Raw genomic sequence first — 20051 nt, 5'->3', positions numbered from 1 at the left:
GGTATCCTTTTCACCAAACACCTCTCACATTGGCGCACGCCGTTTTCGACGGCGCGTCCTCGCCCGCTCACCTCCGTGCCGGGGGGCTCGTCCTCCGCAATGGCCGCCTCGTACTCGCGTCTCGGGAAGCGCGGCGCGTTATCGTTGGCGTCGCCCACGGTCACCGTGAGCGTCGCCGTGCTCGTCAGCGGCGGCCGGCCCTTGTCGACGGCAAGCACTGTCAGCGCGTACGACTGCCGCGCCTCTCGGTCCAGCTCGCGGACGAGCCGCAGCTCGCCCGTGACCGTGTTCAGCGCGAAAGGGCCCGGCCCCGCGCCCGCCCCCCCGCCGCCCTCCTCCCCGTCAGTCGCCAGGGCGTACTCCACGTAGCTGTTGCGGCCGCTGTCCGGGTCGACGGCCTGCACCGTGGCGACGACGGCGCCCACGGGGCTGTCCTCGGGCGCGAGAGCCGAGCGGGGCGACGTGAAGGCGGGCGCGTTGTCGTTGACGTCGGTGAGGATGAGCGAAACGCGGACCGTGGAGGAGAGGCGGGCGGGCGGGTGGCGCGCCCTGTCGCCGACTTGCACCACCAGGTTGTAGAAGGACTGGCGCTCCCGGTCGAGCGCGCGGGCGACGCTCAGCTGCCCGTCGTTGCCCACGGCGAAGTGTCCCTCGGGGTCGCCGGAGGAGATGGAGAAGTCCAACTCGGCGTTGACGCCTGGGGGAGAAGCGGCGAAGGGGACCGATCGTCGTGAGGCGCGACACAGAACCGACCCATTGCCGAACATTTGTGTCAAAAATAAAATCCATCAATACAAATATTCAAATTCCTTTTCTTGGTTCTTTCGGTAAAGTCACGTAGAAAGGAAGTAATAAAATAATAAAAATAAAACATAATGAAATAATTCTCACGACGTTTCGGCCACAACGCAAGCAGCCGTCCTCAGGTGAAGAGGACGGCTGCTTGCGTTGTGGCCGAAACGTCGTGAGAATAATTTTATTATGTTTTATTTTTATTATTTCATTACTTCCCTTCTACGTGACTTTACCGAAAGAACCAAGAAGATGAATCCCTGCAGTCACGAAAGCTTTAAATCGAAATTCAAATTCCTATTAACTTTCAAATTCCGAATGAGAGAAAACAACGTTTCTAATGAGATAACACAGATCCCTGTTACAATGTTTTATAACTCTCAAAGCTGTATATTTTCTTTGAGTTTTTTTTTTCCTTGTGAGCAAAGTAAATAATTGCACGGAGCTACAGCCACAGAGCAATGCTGATGTGTGCACAATGGAGTCTGGATGCAAGGCGGGGACCCGCAAGGCCAAGTCTGAGGTCGAGACCAAGGGTCACAAGGCTGAGCTGAGGTCAAGGCCATTGTCAAGGGCAGTCAAGGCTAGATTCTCTATGCTGAGGTCAGTGCCAAGACTCGGGCCACTTAAGCAAAGTCCTCAGACCAAGGCCACACCCTTGAGACCAAGGCCAAGGATGAGACCCGAGACATCGCTCTCAGACTGACGTCAAGGCCCGAAGAACTAATCTCGAGGACCCGAGACTGGCCTAATGTCCGTTTGAAAGCGCCGTGTATGGATGTGTACGACACTTTGCGGATAGGAAAAGGTGAAAATTCAGTCGTTCGAATGCATGTGCAACATAATATGCGTGGAGAGGTTTTAATGGGTTGGTTCTGCCCCTTGTATAACATAATTACAGTCCGAACATTTTACAACAAACCGCATGTGATCCCGAGCAAGCTTTTAAATTCCATATCGAGTTTCTCCGTAAACTGCCACAACCCTCCAGCTATGCATAACCTCACAGAAGACAAGCAACTGGATGCTCAGCCGAGCCTTCAGTAACGACCAAATACATCAGTGGTGATTTATCATAGGCCTCGTTTTCCAGCGTTAGGGTTAACACGTTACTGGGAAGTGAAATATGGCCTGAGATGGGGGGGGGGGGGTGTGCAGGGGGTGGGGGGCATTAAAGTGCAGAGGCGAGGACTTTTGTACTCTTCCACATTTGCAGTCCTGAAAAGCACTCGTAATGCGAGACCTCGCACCTCCGACACGACCGTGCTTCAGTGCATTCCCTGAACTGATGTGCAATTCGTAACAGTGCCAGGAGCCTTGTACATCAGCCGGGCTAAGGCGGATGAATGACTGGGTGCAACGTGATGGAAAGACAAAGAGTTTGCAGCAACAAAAAACGAAACAAGCTGATTTGCCATCCTTTTAACGCAATCGATGATTGACAATAATAATTTTAGAAACGTTATGAGAACTAAAAATTGCACAAATGGGTGGGGTTTTATGCATAGGATTATGGTTATGGATAAAGAAAGGATTTGGCTTATAATGTCCGTTTGAATGTTACTACCTTCTTTTGTGTCATGTCTAAAGTATAGTAGTTTAGAGTGAGTCTGTATTTTTATTGTTCCATTCTCAAGACTTTACTACGCACCCTTATATACATTCCAATCTGCTTTATTTTTTATTTCACAAAATTAAATAACCCTGCTAAATTTTTTACGGCAACACCACTCTCAGGTTTATTCATTCACGAGGTCTCAGCCCAATCATCCACTTCCACGGAACGTTAAAAGCAACATTCTACGGTAAATAAACAGGTTGAATTGGAAAGCAGCTGCATGCAATTTTTTTTAAATGTTCCGAACCTCTTTAGAAAAAAAAAATACACATTTTGCTCTGCCGGCACAATCTGGCTGATGCGATTCCTCAAATGCCATGTAAACCTATTTTTCTGTTCTTTTTCTGGACGGGATGTGGTTTCGCTTGAGCGGTGTGAATAATTGTTCGCAGAATACTTCTCTCGGACCTGTACAACAATTTGTTCTTCGCCCCCCCCCCCTTCTTCCCTCCTCAGCTCAAACCAATTTCTGCCTGGTGTCAACAAAGTGGACTATCGTTGTAAATGCCGTGGGGGCTGCTCTCTAAGGCGCTGGTGGTGCTGAAGCAGTAACTAATTGACACGTTCTGTTCACGTCACAAACCTTGGCGGTGTGGGGGAGCAGGTGGGTGTACGACAAATTTAATTTACGCGATCTAACCCAAAAAACTTTATAATGAATAGTGCATTTTCTTCTTTAGCAGAAGGCATCAATTACCTTCTTCTGCTAACTGATATTTAAAAAAATAACTCTTTGCTTTTATAATGTGTACGCATTTACAGAAAGGCCAAAGTGTGCATATATACATTAATATTTTTTATTCAAAGAATGTCTCGGGTTACCTTTATAACAGAAGAAAATGTGTACTCATGTAATTAAATATTGATTTAATTTATACAGAATCCACACAATCTTTGGTGACATATAGGTGGATATTAATAGACATAACATTGGCTCTTTGCTTTTATTGGGTGGAATTGTGAACAAGAGCCACATCAGACATGAGCACGTCCAATCGGCATTATCGTTGGTTCACTGCAGCTCAAAGACTCAGTCCCTAAAGGCGTGTGGTGAAGTTAGGAGATGTCCATGCGCGCGGCATTTGAAGGCCTGAAGGCCTGAATCGGTGATTTCACCGACAATGTGTTCAGGGAAGCAGCTCCATATCTGGACAGCCGAGTGAAGGGAGCTTGTATCCAGGGAGCAGCGTTCTGACAACTATGTATTCAAACTAAGTTCACAGAGTGATAATACAATCACACATACATTATTTATCTCATGTAATATTGATTCTATGCAGCATATGTACAGAATGGACATAATATAATACAATTCCTACGTGTCTAATTTTATTCCAAATTTAGCCAAATATTTTAATTGAGATAAAATCATGAATTTAAAAACGGGGTGGAGCGGTGGCACAGTTGTTAGCACAGACACTGTGAACCCAGACATCTCAGCTTGAATCCCAGCCATGGTTAACATCAGTCACGAGTGATATCTGAACCGATCCTGGCCCCCTATTCACCAACCTCATGTTGGCCAACAGGTAGTGTACGGCCAAAAAAATCCCATGAACGACATTGCGTGGGGAGGCCTTCATCCAGCAGTGGATGGAGAAAGTGTTGTATATTTCTATGTAAACAAAATATGTTTTGGTGGGAACAAAGTTGCCACCAATTGCGGCATACATTTGATTCATTATTCACACTTGTTAATTGACCTCATTGCCATAGCAAGTTCATAATTGTAAATACTTACTGCAAGTCTACTTTTAGGTAGCACAAATTATGAGATGGAGTGTACAAATTATTGTAAAAAATATATTTAAAATGTTGCACGAAAGCTAACATTGAATACACTTCATAAGAAGTTTTTTTTGGGTTAGATCGCATAAATAAAATGTGTCATTAAACCCGCCACCACGACACATAACAAAAGATTTATATCTACGCGATCTAACCCCCCAAAAAAACTCGGCTACGGTTAATATTGGTCGCAAAAGCCTAAGTGTTAAACTGATTAAATACGCTTAATACCGACCTTATATGCTGATCTGTCAATGAGTTATGGCATAAGGGCCAACGTACCGAGAACATAAATTTCCATAATAAACGCGGGCCTGTGAGGGCATTCAATGTACTATTATTGGAATATTTTAACTGCTCCTGAAAGTAGGCGGACCGCCAAAACAAGGCCTTTGACAGCTTGACGTACGGGCCACATTAGAGCGAACTCCGTGGACAACGCGCTGACCCCCTGCCGCACGGGGAGTGGCAGGAGAGCTTGAGTCGAGGGGCTCACCCGGCCCTTTCTTCAGTGAGGCTCAATCAAGCCCAAGTCACTCAGTTACGTGGACATCATTATCATCAGCCACGCATCTATCCACTGCTGGAAGATGGCCTCCCCAACGCCCTGGCTGTTTCACACGTTCTTCCGATGCAATGGGTCTGTGGAGCTGCTGCACGTGTGCTGATTTATGACTAAATTTCCGCAGTCGATGTCCTCGCGGATGTGTTCCCTCATTATGAAATAGCAAAACGAATCGTATAATTGAGCGTTTTTTTGTTTGGCAACACGCTGCTGAAAAGTGTAACGTGGCTCAAATGCTGCTGTGTAGACATACTGTATGTGAACAGTCTGTATTCATAAAACACTCCTAATATTTCCCCCAATGTTTCAAATCACCAGAAGACAGTTTCAAGAATCGCCTAAAATAACCTCCTTAACCTACTATACTTATTGGCAACATTTTTGAATCGTACATCAAAAAAAAATCACTGATTTATGAACTGCGGAAACAGTCATACTTTAAGCACTAACATGAAAAAATATATAAATGAAAATAAAATACTCCGATACAAGGTAGCAATCTATCTTGAAATGAGTGGGTTCCACGGCATTCCAAATAATTTGTCTTGCGCGCTCTGTCTCGCGCTCTCTCCTTGTGTCCAGGAGACTAATATTGCTGAACAATGAGGCCGGAGTCCTTTGGGGGGGTGGGGTGGGGGTGAGAGGCTCTGGAGTCATGATAAGACAATTTGTCACTGAATAAAAAAAAAGAGCGGAAGGAAAAACCAAAACTTCACGTGCGCAGCTCCAACGGCACGCATCCACGAGTACCGAGACCGCCGCTCGCGCTGAAGCCCTTCTCCGTCAGGTGACTTATCGCCCAACCGGTGGCTGCCTGCCAGAGGGTAATGGCACACCTCCCACCCGCCTACGGCTTATAGCACAGACAAAGTTGCGCTAAGCTCGGTGAGAGCACGCTCTCTATCCATACATGGTAAAATAAGATAAACGATTTGATGGTCCCGAAATGAACACTGCACGTGGGGAAAGGTCGTGTGTTTCACTTTTAGTGTTCCCGTATATTTTTTTTTTTCAGCTCCAACTTTGCAACAACAAAAGCCTCAATTCGTAATACGAGAGACTTTATGCTACAGTGAGGGTACAGTATTTCATTTTTCAGGTTTCTTGGAGGTGCTTTTTTTTCCTTTTGCTGCAAAGCTGAAGCCATTAAAGAGATTGGAACAATCGTGTTACTTTCATTGCCCTTTAATACCTTCGACCTCCAATGCCAACTGTTATACGTCACGCTACAAGGAACCTGCCAAGAATTCTGGCTTGCCAAGAATCCACCAGAACCCGAACCCAAACAACCAGATATCATCCCTTTGAAGTTTGTATTGCAAGGGGTAATGACAGGTAATGATGAAGCCGGTGAATATTATTTCTATTATAAAATTCCACTTGCAATTAAAAACAATTACAAGAGCCTGACAAATACCCACTGGCGTGACATTTGGAGCCACATCCACTCACCATTGCTGCAACTATCTTATGTAAAAGAATCCGAATGTCCACAGGGGGCATGTGACATTTGGCGCTATTCACACTCGACGGTGTCGCTCCACTCCAGCAAAAACAACGGCTCACAAGCGGCCACGTTGTTCAAAGCAATCGTTAGCAATGTCTCACCGTTGTTTTTTTATCACGGTTGCTGAGTACAGGTCCAAAGGCCCAAAACGCTTCGTAGGCAACACACAGCGAAGGATTAATAGATAAGTGTTAACATGTTTCTTGAATTTATTGAGAGTTACTGAGAACTTGGTATGTCAGAAGATGCACTTCAGAAGGCTGTTAGGAGTAAGTCGAAGAGACGGGTAAAGGAAAGAAGACATACGTGAAAGAAGAGGGGTAACAGACGCTGTCTTTAAAGCAAAAACATTCAAGTGGAAATGGGCAGCACCTGTCATGAGAACTACCTGATGGGAGACAAAGGACAGACTCAACTACAGTGGACACTGAGAGATGGCAAAAGAAGCAGAGGAGCGGAGTTTAGAGGTCACCACTGCACAGGAGCAGCTGGGAAAAGGAATGAAAGAGAGTTGAGGATGCCCTCGTCCAGCAGTACGAAGTTAAAGGCCGACAACAAACAACATGTGAACTTGCGAAAATCTTCCTGGCATCAAAAATAAACAACAATTCCAGCTGACCACCACCGGGACGCACGGCAAGGCTCTCCCCCGCTCGCTCTACCTTCATCGTCGTCCGTGGCGCTGATGCTGCAGCAAGCTCGTGCCGGGCGGCGCATCTTCCGGCACCTCGGCCGCGAGCGAGTCGCTCTGCACGGAGGGCGCGTTGTCATTGGCGTCCAGCACGTTGACGTAGAGGCGCGCCGTCGCCACGAGGCCGCCGCCGTCCGTGGCTCGGGCGCGCAGCACGTAGCACGCGCGGCTCTCGCGGTCCAGCGGCCGGGTCACGTTGAGCGCGCCCGTCACGGGGTGCAGGCCGAAGGCCCCGTCAGGCCCAGTCGCTGTCCTCCGAGGACGCCAGTGCGTAGGTCACCTCGCCGAAGGGGACCCGAGTCGGCGTCGCTGGCGAGGACGGCGCCGATCACCGCGCCTGCGCCGGGCAGCACGGGGCCCCCGACAGATGAACGACACAAATCCACTGTTGGTGTTTTGTACGTGGTGGTGTAATAGTGTCCACCAATAGATGTTCACTAATTCAACACTTATTCACATATCTGGCTATACCACAGTCCACAACGAGTGGGGGCGCCGTGGTGGCGAGATGTTAACTTCCACGTCTGGTTTACAGGAGGTTGTGGGTTCGATCCTGATGCCTGCTGTATATTTGGAGTTTGCGTGTCTCTCTCCCCGTGGTCGTGTGGATTTTTCTCCGGGTTCTCCGGTTTTTCCCTCCACATTTAGAAACAACATCATGAGTTTAGAGTACTTGGCTGAAATACATTTCCACATGATAAGCCACTTCGTTGGGCTATCAAGTGGCCAGGTCTCTTCTCAAAAAGAGCTCTATAGCTCAGTAGGCCTTATTTGGTAAACAAAAAAAAATAGTTTCATGCTTGTTTAGTTTATATGCTACGTTGTTGTGTAATAGCACCTGGGACCTTTTCCTGGAGCCGTCAATTGACCCCGCTCGATCGGTGCCAGTGACGTAACAATCTGACTTGCTGTGCACCTCATATTTGATTTGTTTTTGTTGCTTCCTCTTCCCTGTTACTTTGTCCCCTGGTCACTACCCTTCTCACCCTCTATGCGTTTCGTGTTGATTAAATAAATACGTTTAAAAAAGAAAAGAAAGTAGCAACCCGCAGACTGCTGGGTGAAAATTTGGCAGCCAAAAATCTCCCGACGGTGGAGATTTCTCCCCGCTGAGATGCAACCGCGTGGAAAACCGCATCCATGAAGACACCCCTATAGTTATTCACAACCTCACACCCGCCGAGCACTGCGAACCTAGTCGTTGTGATAATAATCAAACAAGACCTGATGTTGATTTAAATCATGGGTGGTATATGGTATGCACGAATGGTGGAAGCCACATTTCTGTCAGAGTTATTTACGTTGGGGTCATCGTGCAATAAGCTACGTGAGATATTCAGGGATTCGGAAGGCTGATGTATAGGGAAGGCACAAGGAAGAATATTACAATTGAGAATCTGCACATTTTGCTCCTCCGCAAGGCCAAGCAACAGCGTGAGTTCTAATCTGCACCAGCCGTTCAAGCCGACTGATAGAAGACTGCCACCAAGCAGCATGATGGACATGGCCTTAACTATAATCGTCTGCTAATCATCGAGGAATATCATCACAGTGAAGTCAGATTGAATGCATTCATTACCAGGCTTTGGTTTGTGTTCTGCAAGCAGCGTCATTTTTTTTAAAGCCAAGATGGGTTTGTTTTTTTACTTACACTCATATGGAAAACAGCCCGTTTGGGACATGGGTTGCATATTTGAGAGCTGGACGCTTGCCACGTGCTGATGATATTCACATGGTGCCCGTACTTTTTTTCTCGGAGCAGGAATAACATCAACCTCAATTTGGACCATCTCCAGCAAAGAGGGCTCCGTAAACAGGGTTTAGGGTCAACCGTTGGTGACAAATATTGCATCATTTTAATTGCGTTGTGCTGACAATAAAACAAATCTGGCTAAAGAAGTAAATAAAGTTAATAGCAAGTATATCGAGAATTCTATCACTCTGCTGCAACACTTCCCCTCATGTACACTTTTAAAACGTCATTACAGTTTGTATTAAACTATGGCCAATGCGTGTCCATGGCATTCGAAAGGCAATCTGTGCAATGCATATACTTGATCTCAAAATACATGCGTTTGACAGCATTCCATAAATGCTCTGGAAACATAATGAAAGCTACAAAAAGCCTCACATTAGCTTAATGACCTTTTTGAACATCTTAACTGACATTATTTCCTCATAAGTGGCTTTGAGGTTTGTGGTGAATGGATCTTTAATATAGGTCTGCGCTTAGAGTAGCAAACATTAAAGAACAGAGAGGACACAAACAAGATGAGGAGTTACGGAACACGGACTTGAACCGTGGATTGCAGTTTTGATGTTTGATTGCATAGGATTAATCTGAAACAGGTGGATTAAAATGCCTAACAGGTTAGAGGATAAGCTAAAATAAATAACGTTATGGAAATACTAACTTACCAGAAAGAAATAAAGAAACAACGCCTATATATGAAGTAGAAATAAAAAAATAACTGTTAAAAACAGCCACGTTTCTGAGAAAAGTTCCCCAGGTGGCTCAGAGGTCAGGAAATTGAGCCGGCCCCACCAAGACCGTGAGTCTGAATTCACTCAGCCACCCATGCTCACACTAGATTTCCAAAGCATAGTGAGTTGATGGTATCAGCTGGGTCACCAACGGCCACACAAAAAAGCAATTGCTTTAAAATAGTTTTTTTTTTTACTTTATTTTGACAGCGAACATTTTTCCATAGCAGGGCATGTGAGAAAATGTGCCCTTAGGTACACTTACCCATTTCTAAGATCAATTTAATGTCACTTGAACTGATCTCAGTTGTATCTTTCGAAGGGATCTTCTCTACCATAATGTTGTCCTTCCCATACTCCTCTGATTAGCATGGTTGGCTACGTACGGTGCAAAATAAGTTGCAGCATACGTACACACATACAAGCGATGCACTACTCTGCAACTAGTTCTGACCAGAACATGCAAAGCTCAGATTTTCCTTGGTACTTCCCCAGCTACTCACCGACAGCGGGAGTTTAATGCAGAATGGGGGCCTTCAGCCATTCCACACATCGAATCGTGCCAAAAACTGGTTGATGAATTATGCTCAATAATTGTTGTTGAATGTCTGCATAACTCTAGAGGTAAGAAAACGTGCAGAATCAAAACTCTACATCAATCACGCCCTTTGTCTTATCGCATGATTGATCCCTGGTAATAGAACTGGAAGAAAAACATTTTGGGGGAAAAAGTTTAATTATAAAACCGATCACATTTGCAGGTTTCTGCATACGTATTAATGCATGTATGTTGACCTTCTTTCTCACCGTACATAGCCAACCATGCTAATCGGAATTGCGGGAAAGGACAACAAACTTAACACAAAAAATTACTTTTCAATCAAGACTTAAAAGTGCATAGCTCCAGTGGCTTCCTAATGTCGGAAGAGCATTCCAGACGGCCGCAGAAGAGCATCTGAAAGCGCGCGATCCAGTAACTGTCTTTGTTCGATGGTTAGCCAAAATAACCGCAGCGAGGATAACCGAAGTTTGTGTGACGGTGCAAGGATCGACGGCCACGTAAGTCGTATTTATGTCAGGAGACGCACGTGCGGCCGTTGCAGTGAGTGGGACGCTGATGGATTACCTGGGGCTGCATCCTCGGCCACGTCGAAGGAGTACGCGTGTCGGGAGAAGCGTGGGCTGTTGTCGTTGGCGTCGCGAACGGCGACTGAGAGCCGCGCGTCTGTGGCGTGAGTCCCGTCGCTGGCGCGCACCATCAGCACGTAGGAGGCCCTCTCCTCGCGGTCCAGCCGACGGGATGCCCGCAGGACGCCCGACGCGGCGTCCACCACGAACGCGCCCTCCGACCCGCTCAAAACGCTGTAGGTCACCAGCGCATTCTGGCCCTGCCGGTGCGGGATAACCCACAGAAACAGGTTGCATTTGTAACGCCACAGGTAATGTTGCGAGTGTCAACAAATAAACAGAATTGGGCCATTGGCATGCAGTTCATCGCAAAGAAAAATAAATTTTCGGGCAATGTCCCTTCTTCATCGTAGAGAGATGTATAGATGGGCCAGGGAAATCGAGCGCGTTTTAGTTTGAAACTGCACTATACACTATGGGGACTGTTTCCCAAAAACATCACTCGTTATATATTTCTTCCTTCCCTTTGTGGGAGTGTTACAGACCAATTTGTTCAGTTTTTGTCATTATGTTTGTGTAACACTGCCAACGCAATATCACACATTTTTCTTTTACCAGGAAAAGAGCCAGGAGGCTGTTTATCAGGGCCCAGACTGCTTGTGCTCATTTTTAGGGCATCACATGTTCTTCTACAGCAATACACATTAATCCTCACAGTGGGGGAGAAATGTAACACAATGCTACCACATGGCGGCACAAGCTGTGGGTGTTACCAATAAAAAAATATATATTTAATTCTCCTGACACTGCGAATAGGACACTTTTAAGTTTAGTATACATTTGGAAAAAACAAGGTATAGCCTGCCAAAAATGCTTCCTCCCAGTGTCCAAATTCCAGCGGAGGAAACATTTTGGCAGTTGCATGCACCTGGTCAATATTGGCAATATCAACAATGATCGGCTTCGGTTTAAGCGACTGCATTATAGCTGCACCTGAGAAAACGGGTTCCCATGAGATTGTCTTTTCCGAGACCAAGGTGCTCTGCAAACCTCCTGGCTACCATAAAAGGTTTGTACACGAAGCCATCCAGATATACAAACACAGACATAACTTCAACCGTGATGATGGGTACAAACTGAGTAATCATTGGAAAGATGTTATTAACCATGTAAAAAAGTTTTAACTACACATATTTGTACCATCTTATTTGACAGGTACTTTTCTACTTTACCGAGTGTTGACATCCCCAGCGTTTAACAGTACTGCTTTTTTGTATTTAGATTTTCAGCCAACACCTGTTTAGGTCGAGGTACACCGATTGCTCTCTTGCACAGGTCGACAAATCACCGATTGTTCGCTTGTAGCCCCGCCCACCCCCCACGTTCCATTCCCTGGCTACCACATTCAGATAAGCCCCTCCCCCCCTTAACTTGTATTTAAGAGCTTGACTCTTGGAATTTTGCCTCACTTGAGACAGTAAACCTAGCTGTGACGGTCCCACCTGATGACGGAGACTTGTGTTGCCTCCGAAACGTCGTGATTTATTATTTTATTTCTATAATTTTTTAAAATATATTATTTATTACTTATTTTTTACCTACGTGACTTTACCGAAAAACCTAAGAGTAGGAACGTGTTTTGTTGGTTGGGCCCACCTGGTCGGCGTCAGTGGCGCTCAGGGTGAAGATGACCTCCCCTTCTCCGGTGTTCTCCTCCACTTCCAGCTCCATCTCCGGCACGGCAAATACCGGCGGGTTGTCGTTGACGTCCTCCACCGATATTTCCACCTGGCGGTGGAAGCGCGCGTCGCAAGGGCGCGTAAACAAACGGCCCACACTCTTCTCCCTCGTGATGTGCGTCGCCGAAGCACCGGGCTGCTTCCGACATCAGTGTGCGCGTGTGTGAGATATGCTTCTTTTATCAATTTGAGTTTCCTTTGAGAAACAAATCCACTGGCCCCACTTGCACACGGGCGATAGCAAGACCGCACGCCCCCCACCTAAAGTGTGCGGTTTGCAGAGCTGTCCCTGTCGGCGATGTGGGGAGATTGCTTTACACTTCAAACATGCGTGACAAAATAAATGTTTTTTTTTTAACAAAAATTACCCACTCTCTATTGATTATAATCTCGCTTAAAAAATTTGCCACAAATGGGTAAATGCCTGCCTAATTTGAAAGGTAGTCTCAGAATAACAAAGCTGATTGAAATAACGAAGCTAAAATAAGTAACACCTTCCAGTCACCGGGGCAGAATGTTTGATGTTCTTCATAGAATATATTCAGCTGTACATCTTGCAATCATTCCATTCGTGGGTTTTCCCTGATGAGATAAACTTAAAATAATTTGGTTTCACAAAATGGAGGGATAAAAAGCTTCCAAAATCAACATTCTTACCAATTCTGTCGCCTAAATTTTCTCCAGATTCAAGTCTGACTATTCACTTCAGAGGTCAGTCACACACTCACTCACATACTGCCATCAGATTGAAATAAAAAAAAAACTTTAAACTTTGAAAGAGGTAGCCAATGAATAAGAATCTTACCTACATGTTACCGGTTTGTAAAGTGAGGTATATATTTTCCCAATATTTTAAATAAAACAAACTTTGCAGAATTCCAGGCGGTGAGTGGAGCTGCCTTTAGTGCATATTTTCTTTTCAAATGGCTTGAAAGAAACCGTTAACATAGAGTGCTCCCCTCTCATGTGTTTACATTTAAAATAAAACAGCAAAAGATTTAAAATGAAACATTCGGTATCAGCCAAAGTCATGGGCATACCAACACATTTTTACTGTACTTTCTATTTATATACCACAGAACTGTATCTTTAAACATTGCACTTGGTATGTTGAGCAGTATCTTATTGTAAGCAGTTTTTTTTTCCCAAGAATGAGTGGTCTCAAACACATTAAGGCACTCAAGTGCAAGTGCATGGAGTGTCAATACAGCACGTTCGCTTGAAGTCAGTGTGGGTGGTTGGGCTACTGAGATGAAATTTCGATTTAAAGTTTTCGTGACTGCAGGGATTCATCTTCTTGGTTCTTTCAGTAAAGTCACGTAGAAGGGAAATAATAAAAAATAAAAATAAAACATAATAAAATACAATTCTCACGACGTTTCGGCCACAACGCAAGCAGCCGTCCTCAGGTGAAGAACAGGTCTGTCGGAAAGACAGCGTCTTTCCGAGAATTGCACTTTATTATGTTTGATTTTTATTATTTTATTATTTCCCTTCTACGTGACTTTACCGAACGAACCAAGAAGATACTGAGATGAAGTGCAGTAGTTTGTCGGCGATGCCAGTGTGGTGGAAAGAGACAGCGTACTCTTTCCTTGCCGCTGCAGAGCCAAAAGCCACAACCGAAAGAAGAAAAGCAGAAGAAACACAAAAAAAGCTCATTGCAAAGAGTGGCAACGATGACACGAACCCCCGCCCCCCCCCCCTTCACTAAATTGTTTCAGACACGTAACAACAAGCGGGGGCCTTGGCGAGCCCCCCTCGCGCGTCCGTGATTCACGGCTGGCGAGAGCGAAGGCATACTTGACGAGGACGAGACCCCTCCGCCCGACCTCGAGGCTCACGCCGTGAACAATTTCCTCCTCCTTCCCCCCTTTGTGCCGCCTAATAGAAACGGCCACATTGTTCCCGAGCCGTTACAACGTTCTAGGATTTCTGACCCCCTTCGCCGCCCGGCGTGAGTTCCGCATCGGCACGACATGCGCGCTCGTTTAATATCCGTCAGCACCGGCAATTAAGGCTTACTCTCTCTCTCGAGAGAGAGTCGCCTTTTAATGGGAGTAATACGTATTTTCCATAAGGAACATGCAGATGTTTTATGGTAAAGCTGTTTTAGAGCTTTTATTTTTCAATTCCCCTGGCAGCGATGAGACTCTTTGGAATGCGTGTTAATAGTACAGAGCGTTAACACTGAACTCGAACTTGACGTTCATTTAACGAACCGACATCAAACGAAGTGTCATCGTTTGATGTCAGTTCAAGTGTCATCGTCGTCGTGTGGGCAACAAATGAGCGATGCCCGCACGCAACGGGCACTACAAAACACGTTGCACGCTCATCTTTTGGCGACGGGCTTCCCCGATCTCGCAATTTTACAAATTGCACTTGCACCGAGAAACTAAATAATGACAGTCGCTTGCGCAGCGGCAGAGGAAGTAAGTCACACCGCACAAGCAATCCCAGAGGTGCCAAGAAGAGATTTATAGCTGCGTGCTGTTGTTGTTGCTGGAGGGGGGGGGGGGGGGTGGGATTTTTGTTCATTCTTTTTGAAAGGATAAAGGGCCTGCCTTGGAGGGCCAGCGTCTGGCTAAGGGAAGGGCTTTGTGTCACCGCTTCCCGTCCTGTTTTCCTGCCACTGCTAGCGCCGTTTGCCGCTACTACGACTGCGGGCGGAGGATAAGCCCCGTGCGGAAATCAGGCGTGCGTGCCGCCCGCCCCTCTCGCACGAGCCAGTGCCTCTGCGTGGGAACCGGGGCCGGTCCTTGCATTTTACCGCAAGGCCTAATTATAGGCACCGCTGTTTCCTGCAGGAGGAATGGGGCCCTGGTGATGAGAGGGTACACATTCCCTCGTTTATCGCGTCTTAGTCCACAGGTGCTTTTCATCGCACCAAGCCAACCTTTGAAGACAAACTCATTGTGAGCTTGTATACAATATTGATTTTATATATTTTTTTGCGTTGCATGGGGCACGGGGCTCTTCGTAAAAACGTCTTACAACCAGGCAGCATTTGTTTAATAAGATCGACTCTGCTGATGTGACTCAGAAGGTTGACACCGGCCCAGAGTTTGGTTGCTTAAACAAATACTGTGGGATATTATTGGTCTGGAAAACCAATAGACTGAAGGACTAAAACATATTGTATTTGGAGACGCTGAACAGTCTGTATACACAAATTGCAACTTTTGAATGAGCTATGTGGACCAATAATGCCAGGCAAATTTGAGACACAAATACCAACGTTTATTTTGTATACATTTTAATTTGAGGATGTTGTGACTTTTCATGTATATTGAATGCAATCGTCTATAGCATCTTAAAATTGTATATCACTCCCCCCCCCAAACTCCACCTCAGTCAAAGTAAATGTGATGTTTTAAAAGCCAATTTCATTTCCGAGAAATAATTTTGGAATTGCTTTGTCGAGGACAGTCAATGAGAATAGAGCAGTTACGTGAGATATTTAAATTATATATTTTACGTGCCACATTCATTTTATAGAGCCTTACATTTTTACATTTCATCAGAACAAGGTAATCATCACATTTACCTTGATTAAAAAATAATAATCATGGAAGTGCTTAGCAGCCCCCTTTTCTCGCGAGAGAATGTTTTAAAGAAACGTGTTTAAAATATTTGTTTCTCAAGATTGGAAGCTAACGGTACATGGGAGTAAAATGTTGGGAAGGGCTGTTTCCTTGCTTCCAAAAATGGGCACAAGTCAAAAAGAAGGTTTGTCCAATTAAGGGTGTAGATAATGGGATTTTTTTGGGGTGCAGGCCACATAAAAACAACAGCTGCAAGTGCTGAAGCTAACTCCGCTTGTGAAAGTGGAACGCAAACCGAAACTGCCCCAGAGCAAAAAAAAAGCAGCATTTTTTTTAATTGAGTGCAGTGCAAGACCAAGTGCCACCTGCAACCCTCCCGAGGAATGACCGTCTCCAGAAAGAAAAAAAAAGGTTCTACCAATAACTGAAACCACCCGTCCTCTGAAAATCCTAAAGCGCACGCTCAAATCACCACCAAACCCCAAGGCATGGCCTGCACAGTTAACCTGCAGCCTATAACCCTAATTTCAGTTATAACTTTCCCATCGTGAGCGGCGTGCAGTATTGCATACATTTCGACGGGATCAACTTGCCACATTCATTCGTCTCATTAAAACTATTTGAAAACATTCACTACTTTCATAAATATTTGTGTGACTATATCCTGCAATAAAACATGATTTATGTTCATTCAAAAACACAAACATTGTGTCCAGATGCTACACACGTAAATAATGTATCTCTATTTCTTACCACAGGGCACAATAATATACTGTGCACCAGAATAAGCTTATAAAAAACACTATTCCTGGAATGTATATGACACATAATTGGACTGCATTTACTTCCGAGCAGCCCATTATGTAAATAAAGTGCATTCAGCCCTAAATTCTTCCAGCGGCCTTGCATTCATTACCCTGTCAAGATCATACCCGCAAACTCCACCAATCCCTTAGAAGAAATGTGTGTGGGACTGCTCGCACATGAGTTCGTTATCTGCGACACGTGAGCACATTCGTGACAAACGACGATCACTATTCAGATTAGAAAACGCGAACAAATAGCATGTAGTGCACACTGGGACCCAAAGCAAGTCACACTCATTTTTCTTATTCATTGAGTTAGTAGGGCATACAGTGGTGTATGAAAAAGTACTGCATAAGCCACTGATTTGTGTTTAGAGATGGGATATCCAATTATTTAAATCATAGATCCATCTACACACTATTAGATTGATTACTCAGTCAATCAAATAACACAAAAAAATTTAGCAATTAAAAGGTAGCAGCGCCCTCCGTTCCCATGAATGGGAGGTGATGGGCAGGACTTAGGGACGCTACAGGGAGCATCAACGGTGTCTCACTGGGTATAGTTTGTTGGGGGGGGGGGGGGTTTCCTGCCTTCGGAAGGCAGAATGTGGAAGTGGTCGCCATCTTGAAATGGGTCCAAGTGATGGACCACAAAAAGCTGTCGACTAGAATCTTTTTCGTCAATGAATGGACTTCATCGACTTATTTTTTGCACCAACTAGAAATAACCACAACGACTACCAATGAGGACCTGCTTCAGGTCAATTCAAGAGGCAATAGGAAAAAACTACACGCCAAAAAGTTGCTTCTCCAACTCCTAAAATTCTTACGGCATTTTTCAGTTGATTAATGGGTGCTTTTTTAGAACTGGAATCATCAAATGCCTCATGACATCAGCCTGCAGATGTCTTTGGTGCTTTTTTTGGTGAGGGGAGGGGGGGGGGATAAAAAAAAAGGTTACTGGCAAAAAAATAAGAAAAAATCGGTCATACAAATTACGCAGCTAATTACATTAAATCCAATTTAAAGCTGCAAACGGAAATTTCAACATGTAAACAAAATATTTTCAATGTATAACAAAAATAAGGGTCGGGTTAAAAATGCACTTTTAACGTTAATTCGTGATGGCACCGCACTGTACTGAATGAGCTCACAGGAGGGCGAATGAAGGAGCTGTCAGAAAACCAAAAAAAATTCCAAAGCCCCCTTCCAACAAAGCAGCCTGTAAATCGCTTATCTGCTCACTGCCGCCTGCTGCCGGGATCCAGCGAAGATGAGTGTGGGAGTACTGGGAGGGGATAGGGAGCTCAGGGCACCAAACATGCTTTTAGTCTTCGGCATTTTGACCTCTTCACCTCCGCTATCCTGCAAGTAGGCTGTGCGGTTGACGCTGCAGAAAATCACCATTTCTAACTCCCTTTCTCTACGTCCCTCCCGCAAGGCTTGTATATGAATTTGAGTTTATTAACTAGCGCTTGATTTCCCGTACAAAGAAGTGCCATAACCTTCCACTTAAATTAGCGTTATTTGCTACACTTAACTGCAAAAATATGGTGTCACAGTTGACGGAAATCCACGGTAAAAACGTTGGCTGCTATTGAGCATATGCAGCACCCAAAGTAGAGAGAGGACTCTTTACTCGCCAGAAGTGCACATGGTCTGATTGCTTTCTTGGCTCAAGGCTCAGCCTCGCACCTGCTCTTGTGCACGCGGATCTCTGCATTTAATAGACGTTCAGCATACATTTGACATCTGCCCAGTGATGCTTTTTTTTATGGGGGCACCAAGCATGAGAACCGACTGGTGTATCCGAAACAAGCAAGATCGTCGTATGCATGAAAAGGTTCAGCGATCCAGAATGAAAATGTGCCAAGTGAAACCAGGTGGTCTTACCCAGAGGCTTTCAGAGCTTATTAATAGGCATTCAACCATGCATAGATTTATTTACAGAAGCTGATTCTGACTATCGTGATACGTACGACAAATAACGAGTGTCATCATAATAATTACGATTTGTGCAAGTTGTGAATATTACGCGGTTTGTTACAATCGTGTTAATCGGGGTGAACAAAAATTATGGAGAATAACACACCGAGAGCATGGAAATTGAGATCGAAAAAGACCAATTCTTGAATAGAATCACGACTCTGAATCAACACAATTCATCGAATCATTGCGGGTCAATTGACAGATGTCTGGCTATTAATAATGACCATGACGTCAATTTTGACAAAATCCAAGCCTTGTTAAGATCACTAACCAATTCCGTACGTACGGACGTTAAACATTCTAACGTGAGATAATACGATCATTGAACAAAGGGCACTGTGACTTGAACTATGAAGTATATCATTTAAGACATTCATTAAAAAAATCTATTCCCAAATATATTTAAATGCCCTTCTTAGCGGAGCCTAAAGGATGGAAGTTACAGATAGGAATATGGTAATGTATAATATTAAGCACACAAGTACAAAAAAATGCAGTGTCAACAGAAAACATATTTATGCAGCCTCCAATTAAATTTACAAAAAGCACGTAAAAATACTCCCGTTCGGTATCTGTTTAGGAGATACATGCTGCCAAGCTATGAAGAGCAAACTGTTAATACAATAACGCTGTTTTCGACCCATTTCCACTGGAACTTTCACAGTTTTAATATATAAATATCACCTGCCCAACGCAGCACTTATAATGCAGCACACAGCTTGTGCTGCGTGTTTACAGGAAAAGATATGTTTTATTAATATTTCGGAGGTAAAAAAAAATACATAATCTTTAAAGTGCTCCTCTAAATTTGAACTACAGCCTGTGGTCCTGTCTTAAAATGACACAGACTCTGGTCTGCTACCTCTCTATGGATTACTTCTCATAAAAAACAAACCTGACTGTAGTTCACTGCAGCCCAGGAGGCAATGCAGCCATGCCCAAGGCATCCTTGCTTATAATAAATTAAACGCTTTAAGATTGTTTATCAAGTAAAAAAACGTCGTGTCAAAGCATACTTTTTTTCATGAAGTTACTTTTTTTTATTTGTTTGAAAACCAAATCCTCCCATTCTTCCTTAGGGAGTCTAAATGTATTTCGTGCGTTCCTATAAAATATGAGTCGTCTTAGCTTGTCCAATACAATTTTATCCCGATGTAATTTCAGCCAAATATCGCTCGTTCGCCTCCGACAACTCCCACTCCCCTCACCTCACGCCGTAGTACCCCACCACTTCGTAAAATGTCCACAACGAAAACCCTGTCTGTTCAATCCTCGTGTGTGTTTCGTGGCTTTGAATGTTTATGATAAATCTGCATATCCTGACCCCTACTGGAACCTCACATAATGCACTTCCATTTATGTTGGACCAAAGCAGTACTCTATTGGATATTTC

General features: G+C 44.7%; 1 protein-coding gene across 1 annotated transcript in view; it reads right to left on the bottom strand.

Moving 5' to 3' along the window:
* LOC133342996 (protocadherin Fat 4-like) overlaps positions 1–20051 on the bottom strand; it is a 136957-nt gene that overhangs the window by 44210 nt on the left and 72696 nt on the right. Inside the window, 7 exon segments of the mRNA XM_061552415.1 lie at positions 72–697; positions 6933–6960; positions 6962–7210; positions 7212–7253; positions 7255–7298; positions 10572–10833; positions 12230–12361. Of these exon segments, the coding sequence (XP_061408399.1) occupies positions 72–697; positions 6933–6960; positions 6962–7210; positions 7212–7253; positions 7255–7298; positions 10572–10833; positions 12230–12361 (1383 nt within the window).

The sequence above is a fragment of the Lethenteron reissneri genome, chromosome 16 (genome assembly GCF_015708825.2).
Source record: "Lethenteron reissneri isolate LAM-NWPU_2019-01 chromosome 16, ASM1570882v1, whole genome shotgun sequence".
Lineage (NCBI taxonomy): Eukaryota > Metazoa > Chordata > Hyperoartia > Petromyzontiformes > Petromyzontidae > Lethenteron > Lethenteron reissneri.
This window is presented reverse-complemented; position numbering and strand designations above follow the sequence as displayed.